General features: G+C 37.8%; 1 protein-coding gene across 4 annotated transcripts in view; it reads right to left on the bottom strand.

Annotated features, from left to right (window-relative positions):
* Nucleotides 1-4,753: 4,753 nt before the first annotated feature.
* The window catches only part of DYNC2LI1 (dynein cytoplasmic 2 light intermediate chain 1), a 37,880-nt gene continuing 29,363 nt past the window's right edge, over nt 4,754-13,270 (bottom strand). For 2 of the 4 annotated variants that reach the window (XM_043468448.1, XM_043468450.1), the window contains 3 exons: nt 10,711-10,808; nt 9,980-10,072; nt 4,754-5,045 (listed from right to left, as the gene is read on the bottom strand). In XM_043468448.1, coding sequence (XP_043324383.1) covers nt 4,983-5,045; nt 9,980-10,072; nt 10,711-10,808 — 254 coding nt within the window. In that variant the 3' untranslated portion in view covers nt 4,754-4,982. Of the gene's footprint in view, nt 5,046-8,365; nt 9,631-9,979; nt 10,073-10,710; nt 10,809-13,270 lie in introns of those variants that run through there. The other 2 variants (XM_043468449.1, XM_043468451.1) reach the window with 2 other exon arrangements.

Genomic DNA, 13,270 nt, shown 5'->3' with positions numbered 1-13,270 from the left:
TTCTATTGCTTTGGGAGACTGACCGAAGAAAACATTGGTGTGATTTTGCCAGAGAATGTTTTGCCTGGGATCTTTTCTAGGAGTTTTATGGTGTCATGTTTTATGTTTAAGTCTTTAAGCCATTTTGATGTGTGTGTGTGTGTGTGGTGAGAGGGTGTGTTGTAACTACATTTACACGTGGTTGTCCAACTTTCTCAACACCACTTGCTGAAGACACTGTCTTTTTCCCATTGTATGGCTTCTCCTGGAGGATAGCACAGCAACCCACTCAAGTATTCTTGCCTGGAGAATTCCATGGACAGAGGAGCCTGATCAGCTACAGTCCACAGGGTCGCAAAGAGTCAGACAGGACTAAAATGACTTAGCACATACACAGGCCTCCTTTGTCAAAGATTAATTGGCCACAGGTGTGTGGGTTTATTTCTGGGCTATTTTGTGCCAATGATCCATTTTTTCTGTTTTTGTGGAATCAGCTGTTATGTTTCTTTTTAAGTTTCTTAATGTGTTTATTTGGGTTCTCTCTCTTTTTATCTTGGTGAGCCTGGCCAGAGATGTGTTAATCTTATTTATCCTTTTAAAGAACTTGCTCTTGGTCTTATTGATTCTATTTGTTAAGATCTTTTATTTTCTCTCTGATCTTTATTATTTCCTACCTCTGACTTTAGGTTTTGTTTGTTCTTCCTTTTTGATTCTTTTAAATGGTAGATTAGGTTACTTGAGATTTTTCTTTTTTTTTCTTTGGAAGGCCTTGTATTACTATGAACTTGTCTCAGAACTGTTTTTGCTGCATCCTATTGATTTTGTATGGCTGTGTTTTCATTGTCATTTGTCTCGAGGTATTTTTTAATTACTTTCATTGATGACCCATTGGTTTTTTAGTAGCATGTTGTTTAACCTCCATGTAATCTTTTTTTCTCGTTTCTTTTTCTGTGGTTTAATTTCTAGTTCCATGTTTTTGTGGTCAGAAAAGACGCCTGAGATAATTTCTATACCCTTAAGTTTGTTGAGGCTTGTTTTGTGCCCTAGTATGTGGCCAGAATACTGGAGTGGGTAGCTATTCCCTTTTCCAGGGGATATTCCCAACCCAGGAATAGAACGCAGGTCTCCTGCACTGCAGGCAGATTCTTTACCAGCTGAGTCACCAGGGAAGCCCAGAATGTGGTCAGTCCTAGAGAATGTTCCATGTGCCGCAGAAAAGATTGTGTATTCTGTGGGGCTTTTTGGGTGTTATGTCTTGATAATGTCAATTAAGTCTAACTGTTCTGTTGTATCACTTATGATCTTTGTTACTTACTCTGTCTAGAAGATCTGTCCATCGATATGAGTGAGGTGTTCAAGTGTCCTACTTATTGTATTCCTGTCTATTTCTCCCATTATGTCTGTTAGTATTTATGTCTTAGGGTACTCCTACATTAGGTGCATCTAGACTGACAAGTGTAAAATCCTCTTGTACTGATCCTTTTATCATTATCTAGTGTCCTTCTTTTTCTTTATTGCCCTTGTTTTAAAGTCTATTTTGATATGAGTATTGAGACCCCTGTTTTCTTGTCTTTTCCATTTGCATGAAATCTTTTCCCATCCCTTCACTTTCAGTCTATGTGTCTGTTGCCCTAGAGTGGGACTCTTGTAGGCAGCATATGTAGGCTCATGTTTTTTATTCAATTTGCCACCCTGTGTCATTTAATTGAAGCATTTAGTCCATTGCCATTTAAGGTAATTATTGACACATATGTATTCAAGCTATGTATTTATTGCCATTTTAAACTCTGTTTTATCATTGACTATATTTCTTCTTTTCCCTTTTATGGTTTATTTCTTTTGTATTATACTTATGTGCTCTTCTTTTTGGTATTTTATGAATCTATTGTATGTTTCTGATTTGTGGCTACCCCGTTCTTCAAGTATGTTAATCCCTTTCCATATCTACTTGCTTTGAATTGGTAGTCATATAGACTCAAACACATTCTAGGGGAAAACAAAACTATATGTTCTTACTCTCCTTCCCCACATTTTATGATTTTGATGTCCTCTTTAACATCTTCATGTTCATCCTTTTGCTGTTCATTGTGGTTTATCATCACTTTCATAGAATTTTTTAAATTGTGTACTGGATTATTTAAGTGATTTACTTTCCAACTGTGATTTTCTCTTTCCTATAGATTCTTACTTCTTTTCTATTTAAAGAAGAACTTGCAGTATTTCCTTTAAGATAGGCTTAGTATTGCTGTATTCTTTTAGTTTTTGCCTGTCTGAGAAATTCTTTCTCTCCTTCTATTTTAAATAATAATCTTGCTGAGCAGAGTATTCTAGATTACAGATTTTTCCCTTTCAGTATTTTGAATGTATCTTGCCATGCCCCTCTGGCCTGCAATATTTTTTTTTTTATTTTTAATTGGAGGATAATTACTTTACAGTATTGTGATGGTTTTTGCCACCCATCATCGTGAATCAGCCATAGGTATACATATGTCCCTTCCCTCCTGAATCCTTCTCCCACTTCCCTCCCCACCCCATCCCTCTAGGTTGTCACAGAGCATGGGCTTTGGGTTTCCTGCATCATACATCAAACTCCCACTGGCTATTTGTTTTCTATATGAAATGTATATGTTTTAATGCTATTCTCTCAAATTATCCCACCCTCTCCTTCCCCCAATGTGTCCAAAAGTCTGTTCTTTATGTCTGTGTCTCCTTTGCTGCCCCACATGTAGGATCATAGGTACTATCTTGTCTAGATGCCATATATGTGTGTTAATATACAGTATTTGTCTTTCTCTAACTTACTTCACTTTGTATAATAGACTCTAGATTCATCCACCTCACTAGAACTGACTCAAATGTGTTCCTTTTCTTTTTTTAATTTTATTATTTTTTTAAATGTGTTCCTTTTCATAGCAAGGTAATATTCCATCATGTATATGTACCACACTTCATTAACCATTCACCTAATGATGGACATCTAGATTTCTTCCATGTCCTAGGTATTGTAAATAGTGCAGGAATGAACATTGGGGTACATGTGTCATTTTCAATTATGGTTTCCTCAGGGTTTATGCCCAGTAGTGGCATATTGCTCGGTCATATGGTAGTTTTATTCTAGTTTTTTAAGAAATCTCCAAACTGTACTCCACAATGGTTATTATCAATTTGCATTCCCACCAACAGTGAAAGAGGGTTCCCTTTTCTCCACATCCTCTCCAGCATTTATTGCTTGTAGACTTTTTGATGATGGCCATTCTGACGAGTGTGAGATGATGGTTCATTGTAGCTTTGATTTTGGCCTGCAATATTTCTGTACAGCAATCAGCTAAGAGCCTTATAGGGGTTCCCTTGTAACTCTTTTCCTGTTTTTCTCTTGCTGCCTTTAGTATTTTCATTATCTCCTTTTTGAAATTGGTATCTATTAGACTGCAGAGGCCTGTTTCATTCTTCTTTCAGGAGATTTCTCTTGGTCTTTTACCTGGGAGTGGTTCCTCTAGGTCTCCATTTTACTTGTATTTCTTTAACTTTGAGATTAGAAGAAACAATTATCTACTGTTGTCTTGAAGGGCTATTTACATGTTGGCGTGTCCTTGTCTAGCTTGTGTGGATTTACTGTATTTGCTACGAGGGCTGTTTTTAGTGGGGATGCCTGTTGTGTCTTTCCTCAGCATGTGCTAGTTGTCATCACCTTGATAGGGAGTGTGCAGATGCAGCCGCTGGTGCCCAGCCCTGGGGGCCTTGGTGGTGGCTCAGATGCACCCCTGGAGCAGGCCACGGGAGTGGAGGCAGCTCACGATCACTGCTAGAGTTGGCAAGGGAGGCGGTGGTGGTGGTTTGTAACCAACCCTGGAACCACTGCAGGTTGTGTCCTGTCCTCTGTGAGTTTGTGCACAAAGAAAAAGGCTACAGTGGTGGATCCCGCCCCCCAAACAATGATGCCTGGCCTCTAAGATGGCCTGGGCTTCCTCCATGTACACCCTCAGTTGTGGTCACACTAGATTCCAGCACCATCTCCCAGGCTGTTTCTGCACAGCCAATCTTAGTCCTCTCTCCAGGTCTGATCTCTGAAGCCTGAGTTCTAACACCTCCCCTGCCCACACTGGCAGACCTGTGTTTCAGGTTGCCACCGTGACCATCTGGACAGTTTTTCTTCTACTCTGGCTGCTGCATTCTCCTTTGAGGCTCTGAAGCTCCCCTTCTGTCCCGGCAGATCTCGCTGGAGAGGGGGCTTCCCAGGGTGCAGGAACCCTTCCTCTTCCACAGCTCCCTCCCAGGGGTGCAGGTCCCATCCCGATTCCGTTCTCATTTTCTTTTTAATCTTTTTTCCTATCCGGTTACCTGGAGATTTTCTCACTCTTTCAGCAGGCTGAGGTATTCTGCCAGTGTTCGGTAGATACTCTGAACACAGTAGACATTCAGTAGATATTCCACATGTAGATGTATTTCTGCATTTGTGGGAAAAGGGGAGCTTCACCTTCTACTACTCTGCCATCTGAGCTGCTCCTCAGGTATGTGCCTTCTAAATAAATACTTCAGATGCTTCTTGTGCCTCACCATTAATTAGAGTAAAATGATGATACCTGTGAAAGTAACCCCAATTCTGCTTTCCTACCAGACATAGCTGAGAATGCCTTAGAGAAGGAATGTGTCTAATATAAATGCTTAATGTTATACCTACAACTGTTACTAAATGCTCCTAATTTCATATTCCTGAAAACATAAGCAGAAACTTATAGACGCTGAACCAAGTATACACTATTTAAAAACATGTTAAAGGTAGGTCCTGAAAGATTCTTTTTATTTAAAAAATATTACATGTAATTATATGATTTTTTAAAGAGATTTAAAAGTATCTCAGCAGTTGCACTAAGACAAACAATTCCACTTTTTCTTTAATAAATTATACATCTAAACTGTCCTCCCTTATTATTGTAATATTAACTAATAAAATATTACTTGTATTTGGAAAAGAAGAAATAGGTTACATTACAGTTGAATTAGGTTCAGGAATCAAGCTCAATTTGTTTCCAAGACTTGGAAGAACTTCTTTTGTACTGTTCCAGTTCCTAAAACAAAAACATGTTTTACTAGTAAAAAAACTTTAAAATTTTATCTAGGAGCCTTAAAACTGCCTTAGCACTTTTGGGGTATAACAGTGTATCCTTTATAAAAGTATTATCACTCTCAAAATTTCTTGACAACTACTTTATAAATGACTGTACTCGGGATGTATTTTCTAGAAATGTAGTCTTCAGAGTTTTTATGTAGCCTAAGCAGCACTTGGAGATGAATTAAAATTTTAGACAAAATTATATTCTAAATAGTGCATACAAACTGTCTTTCAAGTAACAAAATTAGGCATTGTTATATGCATGCTTTGGGCTTCCCTGGTGACTCAGCTGGTATAGAATACACCTGCAATGCAGGAGGCCTGGGTTTGATGGCTGGATTGGGAGATCCCTTGGAGAAGGGACAGCTACCCACTCCAGTATTCTGGCTTGAAGAATTCCATGGACTGTATAGTCCATGGGGTCACAAAGAGTCAGACATGACTGAGTGACTTTCACATTCATGCATGCTTTAAGAATATAAAAATGATCTTATTGTTAAACATTTGCTGTTCAACTCTTGTCAAATTGTGGTTGAAGTTAGCAAAGTATCAATATTTAAAATGTACATATCCTTTGACCCAGTGATTGTATCTTTAGAAATTCATCATATAGCACAATAGAGAAGAGCAGAAGGATATTCACTGCACTGTCTATTGGCATGCATTTGGAAATGGCTTAGATATCTCACAGTAAGGATTGATTAAATACCTCAGTGCTCACTGACACCTGACTTTGTCAGCAGCCAACAAAAATAATAGTGTTGTATGTGCCAAAGAGAAAGGCAACTAGGTGGAGAGAGGGCAGGACACTTCCATTTTCTATAGTATATACTTCTATGTCTTTATTTTTTTCACCATGAGTATATGTTACTTTTATAATTCACAAAACAAAGATAAACTTTAGCGGAGGTGGGAAAACCTGCATGAGACAACTAACATGCAAAAGGGACCATCTACGGGGACTGTCTCTTGGCTTCTTACGTGTTGTTCAGTGTCTAAGTGTACAAAGTGTATCATTGTTTCAGATAAGCAAAAAATGGTTACTCTGCAAGATAAGGCAATCTCTGCCCTTTGCCTAATGTAACTGAAGTTCATAGTTGCTAGGAAAAGAAAACTGCATTCTCATTTTCAGAAAAATGGCAGATGATCTCTTTCGTACATATATTCTAAGTTATTAAAATTTAAATGTTGAAAGTTTCAAAACACTATGACTTTGAAGAAATTTTTTTTTCCATAGTATTAACGCCAAAGTAGTCTTTATAGCTTGGTTTATTTTTAATGACATTAACTCAGTTCACCAGTTATCTTACCTGTAACTTATGGTTTCAAGGATTGTTAGCTCATAAAGAATAAGCAGTAATCAATTATCACAAAATTTGCCTTTAATTGGAAGTGCTGAATTATTATTATTTTTTTACCAATGGTAATGGTGAGGGCATTGCTTTGAGATTCTGTGCTAGTAGTTTCTCCTTTCTGTAAGCTGTAAAGTGACAGAACTGGGCTGGTCCCCCAGCCATGCCAGGAGGAGGATGGAGAGTAACTGGTGTGATATAGAACTCACTGTGTTCACTAGATCTTTAGTACTGCTCTCATGAGACCTCAACATTATATGATAATGTTTTAATGGAATAACAACTAAGAGGGCTCTCTTTACACTACAGTTCTTCATGGCCACTCTAGAGTCACTTTAAAAGAGAAAGCAAAACCAAAAGGGGTTTCCACCCTGCTTCTTAAAGGCTTCTAAAGTTTTCAAATATAAATATATATAATGCTTAAAACACCATCTTCAATAGAGGACACTAAAAAAACATTCCCCCCCAACATGTAAATCAATCAGTGTGTATCTGTGTTTAAATTATAGACCAAGGGATTATAAGTTGAGTGTTTTGAAAACAGGGATTCAAAATGTATATGTATGGTTGAACCAAGAAGACCTTAAAAATAACTGTTTACCCAAACCTTTTCCATTTTTTTTTTTGCTTTGATAATAAAAATATAGAAAAGAGGTGGAAGGGTTCAGCAAGTGCTTTCTATACTCGACTCCCTTAAAATCAGGAGTGCTTTAAAACTGGAAGACTTTTAAAAAATAGTAAATACCAAGGAACTATTTTCTGGTGCCCATGTGAAGTCTGACAAGATACAGCTAATTAGGAAAGACATTTAGTCTGCAGAAAAGGTGAAAAGGGGTCTTAAGGTTGATCCTCAAACCAGGGGGGACTACTTTCAGTCTCTGTGAGGATCTTCATGTGTCAGTGGGGACTGGGAGCAAAAGGGATTCTGGACAGTGATCATAAATGACATGTTCTACCACCAAGGACTTACAATAATGCATTATGGAATACTGTGTCTCAGTGCCTCCCCCTCCCCACCTCACTGGCAGGATAATGTAACAGAAGTATGGTTTAAGCGAAGTGTGGTTTAAAGGGACACAGCTTTCTTGCCTGATGATTCTACATGACGTGGGCTTTTTTAAAGGCTCAGTATTAGAGGAACTGAACAGGACTCATGAATTAGCCTATCTGAGAAGTGGCATGCTCTGATTTCATTGCCAAAGCTTACGGGTACCAAACTTTTTGTTTGATGCCTGATTATTTAAGCCACTAATAATGAGACTTGGGGATGGGAGGGAGTCAAATGGAGGATCAGACAGGCCCAGGGCCAGCCCTCCACTCATATGCAACTGGATTATTTTCAGTGAAACAGGATGTCATCTTTCTTCCTAAGAAGTACAAGAATCAGTAACTATTTGGGTTAAAGGTATGCAGACACATAGTACACAGTATAGACGTCAAGTATTTACCAGTTGCTTTTAGGTAGGGACATAATTTTGTGTGATTATGGAAAACCTTGAGTGAGACATTTCTTTTAGATGGATATTATTCTTCTTCTAATAGGCAAATCAAATCTAAAGATTATAATGCTATTTTCACTGAAAAATGTTAGTGTAGCAATAATCATATCAAAAGATCAAGAAGGCAGTGTTTTTAGAAAGAGCTGTAGACTAGATTTTCACCCAAGGCAGATGAATTCTTTTATAGGCTGTGTTAATAAAAGTGGCGTTGACTATCTTGCCCATATAAAAAATGAAAATGTATTGTTAAATGTTTAGTAGGAAATACGGGTTTTTCAAAATTAATCTACAGAGAGTTTTCTCACACATAAATCAGCTTCTGTGTTTATCAGTAGACAACTGGAAACAGTGTAAGGCCCTGAAACGGCTTTGGAAGAACATGAAAGAATATATGAAGTTTTGGATATTAGAATGCCAAAATTTGGAAGTAAACATCTATAAAATAATTGAGTATCAACTGCTAATCATTAGCATGACTTTTAAAGCAGAGGTGGGTACTACATGTACAAACTAAAATCAATTCATCTACTAAAATACCATGAATGAAACTGCTTTAGAGGCAAAATTAGGACATCATAACTTTTCAAGTGAGTCTAAAAAAAAATCTGTCCAGAGAATGTGGTAATTAGTGAGGTACAAGGGAAGAATGATACAGGTATTGTGGGGCTGCTTTCCAGTTCTACTCAAAACTCATATGGTTTTAAGTCAAGTTAGGGAAGATGGATTTGAATGTGAAACCTTAAAATGCTCAGAAATACTCTTGCCCTTTAATAATAAATATATAAAAGGGATCATTGTATAATATAAACAGATAATCTTATCAACAATGGCAGTTAGTCACTAACTCCTAGATAAATATTAATTCAGAGATGACTTCCAACTAATCTCTATAGCCAAGCTGCAAAACACAATAAGGGTTACATGAGGTCATTTTAGTGTTCCTGCGACATGCCTCTCACTTTGTGACAGCTACAACACCCTCTAAATATTCATGACATGTTTTTCAGAAGTCTTCTGTACTTAAAATGTTTTGCTTACTTATTCTAGGGCCCCAGAAGGTGAAAGGTGACTGCTGAGAAAGACCCTGGTCCCTGCTCACAGTGGGTGGTTGTGTTTAGCTTATCCTAGCAACAGTTGCACAGCTCTACAAATTCCACCTGAGAGGTGGTCAGGGCATTCCATTTACTGTGCTTATTTATATAAGGTTATATTCTTCACAATGACTCATTTTATCAAACTAAAAGGAGATCTGGGAAAATCTCAATATTGGATCATGATAAAAATTTACCAACTCTTACATTCTTATGTCAGGCTGTGTATCACAAATGATGCTATCTGGGCACATATATGGAAAGCAGTCTCCACTTTTAATCACTTTCCTGAGAGTTCCTGGGTTTTGTCAACTGTGTGCTTCCAGATTAGGCAGTCCTTAATTTTTCTGATCTGAGAAAAGTATGTGTGCTGCGGTGCTTCGTCGCTCAGTCGTGTCTGTCTCTTTGCAACCCCATGGACTGTACCTGCCAGGCTCCTCTGTCCATGGGGATTCTTCAGGCAAGAACACTGGAGTGCGTTGCCATGCCCTCCTTCAGGGGATCTTCCCAACCCAGGGATTGAACCCAGGTCTGCTGCATTGCAGGCAGATTCTTTACCGTCTGAGCCACCAAGAAAAGTATGGATATATCTAAATGTCCTAATAAAAAACAAAACCTTCTAAATTTTCCCACAAATAAAAGAATATTATAGAAGTGTCTTCCCAACAGTGAGGTAAGAATCACTACCCATCTTCAACATAAAGTATACTGGAAAGTCCAAAAAGCATATGTGAACACTATGTCATCTCTGGGTGGTAGAATGTTATGTGATCTTTAGTTCCTCCTTTATGCATATCAGAATTTATATGTATCTATATATAGTGAAGATATACTATTTAAATAATTTTGAGAGAAAAAAGTTAAGTAAATAAGTTGAGAAAAACTTATGGAATTCTAAGGATATTTCTGTGATAAAACTCAAGATGAAATAAACGTTTAGGATAATACCTGATCCTTCTGAATTCTCATCTCATCAACTTCACTTTCAGCATACTGAGGATCTTGTGCAGGGTCCCTGACATCTTTTAGTGTGTTGATACTCTGAAATCACAATTTGTTAAGTCATTTCATGCCCATAACCAAATACTTTCAATGACCATCATCTACCTCACAAGCCAAGTTCCTGTTTCTTGGGCAGCCAGTGAAGGCTGATCTTTTGAGCTTTCATCACCACTGAAGGCCAATTCAAATTTCCCAGATTCTCTCTCCCTCTTGGATGCTGTTTCTCCCTTCTCTAACAACCAGAAAGAGCTCTGTTTGGAAGCAGAGTGAGAAAAATGTCTTACCCATTGTTTCAGCCCCATGGGGTCAGACATACAGTAGATTTTAAGCAAGTGTTTAATTGATTTGAGCATGTAAGTAGAAAACAAAGTTACTATAATAGGCCTGTTTGAACATTTCCCAATAACTGATGAATAACAGCAAAAGTGAAAAGGCGAAAGTCGCTCAGTCGTATCCAACTCTTTGCAACCCCATGGACTATTCAGTCCATGGAATTCTCCAGGCTAGAATACTGGAGTGGGTAGCCTTTCCCTTCTCCAGGGGATCTTCCCAGCCCAGGGATCGAGCCCAAGTCTCCCGCATTGCAGGCGAATTCTTTACCAGCTGAGTCACAAGGGGAAGCCCAACTGTTGAACAGTGCTGAAAATTCTTGCTTTAAAAGAATGAGAAATAGATACCTTTGGTGGAAAGAGCTTTTCATACACTTTTTTCCAAAGTTCCATTGGTGAACGGGCATGAAGCTTTCCAATGTCATTATCAGGAAGAGGAGGAGATCCTAAAATTGGAAGTTTTAATTCAAATGACTGCATTGACTAAAACATTATAAACTATTACTATCAATAAAACAGATGATACTTAAATCTTAGATCACTCATTTCCTTTTCTTCTATAATCACTGTTAATATTTACCTCAACCCAGTGTTAACATGGCCACTGGGACAGATTCTAGTACCAGAGGGAGAGGAGACAGAATAATGAGTAAATTGTAATTCTCTTTCCATGCACTTAAGTAGATGCTCAGGAAAAATAGAAAATATGACATTCTCACGTGCTTGTGAATGTTTAAGGAAACAGATGTTCTTATGTGCTCTTGAATAGAATGCAAATTGCAACAGCTATACTGGAGGGTAATATGGCACTAGTAAATACTATGAAAATACTAAAATTATATCCTATTAACCAGAAATTCTAGTTTTGAGTGTGTATCTTAGAAATACCTGCATACATGCACTAAGGATTTCACAGAGCCGCATTATTCGTATTAGTGAAAAAATGGCCACAGCTGAAATGTCCATCAATAGAGGTAGAGTGAACTAAATTACTATGCATAGCCATGCTCTGTAACACTATCCAGCAGTCAAAGTTCCAAACAGACCTATATGTAGCATTAATACGGAGAAAGCACTAAGGTAAAAAGCACTAAGGTGTTTTGAGTAAAAAAGGAAAACTTCAAAATGACACAGAATAATACAATTGTATTAAAACAGTTTTTTTTCTATACCACATTCACATGTATAGAAAATGGAATATTAAACTTGATTGTATATGTACTATTTCAAGATTTATAAGTAGAATGTCTTTATGCATTGCCTGTATAATTTAAAAATTAACGTGAAAAATTTGAAAATACACTGCCATTTCTTGGCCATTTTCAATGCATAGTCTGAGATTTCTCATTCTTTCTATTCTAGCATCTACATTGTTCACTGTTTCACACTATCTTTCAGGGCCTCCTTACCACTTTGGTGGGTAAGATAGTGATCAAATCCACCAATCTTATTCAGATTTCCCAAATTTCTTCCTTGTCCTCACTTGTGTGTGTGTGTATTAGGTTGCACACAATTTTATCACCTTTGTAGTTTCATGTATCCACTACCACAGTCAAGACACTGAACGGTTTCATTCCCAGAAGGATCCCTTGTGTTGCCCTTTTATAACCAAACCCACCTTCTTCTCGATCCCTCTCCTTCCCTCCCTCCCCACTTCTGTCCCTAACCTCTGACAACCATTAATCTTTCCTACATTTCTAAAATTTCTTCATTCCAGAATTTTATATAAATAGATTTATATGTAACATTTTCTGATTGGCTTTTAAAATTCAGTATAATTCTCTGGAGAGTAACCCAAGTTGCTGTATATATCAATATTTTGTTCCTTTTTATTGCTGAGAAGTAAGTATTCCATTGTGTGGATATACCACAGTTTATCCATTTACCTGCTGAATGATGTCTGGGTTGTTTCCACTTTTGGGCTATTACAAATAAAGATATGAACATTTATGTACAGATTTTATGTGAACATACATTTTCATTTCTCTCAAATGTCAAATAGTGCAATTTCTAGGTCATATGGTAGCTGCATGATTAGTTTTATAAGAAACCATCAAACTGTTTTCAAGAGTGGTTGACCAGCTGCTATGGAGGCTCCTTAAAAAACTAAAAATAGAGTTATCATATGACCCTGCAATCCCATTCCTGGGCATTTATCTGGAGAAAAACATGATCTGAAAGGACACATGCACCCCAGTGTTCACTGTAGCACTGTTCACAATAGCCAAGACATGGGAGTAACCTAATGTCCATCAAACGAGGAATGGAGAAAGATGTGGGGTGTGTGTGTGTATATACACATACAATGGAATATTACTCAGCCACTAAAAAGAATGGCATTTGCAGCAACATGGATGGACCTAGAGAGTATTGTCATACTGAGTAAAGTAAGTCAGAGAAGGAGAAATGTTGTATGATATCCCTTATATGTGGAATCTAAAAATAAATAATGCAAATGAACTTACAAAACAGAAAGAGACTCACAGACTTAGAGAATGAACTTACGATTGCAGGGGGAAAGGGACAGTTAGGGAATTTGGGAAGGTCATGTACACACTGCTATATTTAAAATGGATAACCAACAAGGACCTATTGTATAGTACATGGAACTCTGCTCAATGTCATGTGGCAGCCTGGATGGGAGGGGGCTTGGGGGAGAATGGATACATGTATATGTATGGCTGAGTCCCTTCACCATTCACCTGAAACTATCACAACATTGTCAGTCAGCTATGCTCCAATACAAAATGTATGTTAATGTATGTTAAGTCACTTCAGTCATGTCCAACTCGTTGTGACCCCATGGACTGTAGCCCACCAGGCTCCTCTGTCCATGGGATTTTCCAGGAAAGAATACTGGAGTGGGTTGTCATGCCCTCCTCCAGAATATGAAATAAAAAATTCAAAA

This window comes from Cervus canadensis, chromosome 5 (genome assembly GCF_019320065.1).
Source record: "Cervus canadensis isolate Bull #8, Minnesota chromosome 5, ASM1932006v1, whole genome shotgun sequence".
NCBI classification, from domain to species: domain Eukaryota; kingdom Metazoa; phylum Chordata; class Mammalia; order Artiodactyla; family Cervidae; genus Cervus; species Cervus canadensis.
This window is presented reverse-complemented; position numbering and strand designations above follow the sequence as displayed.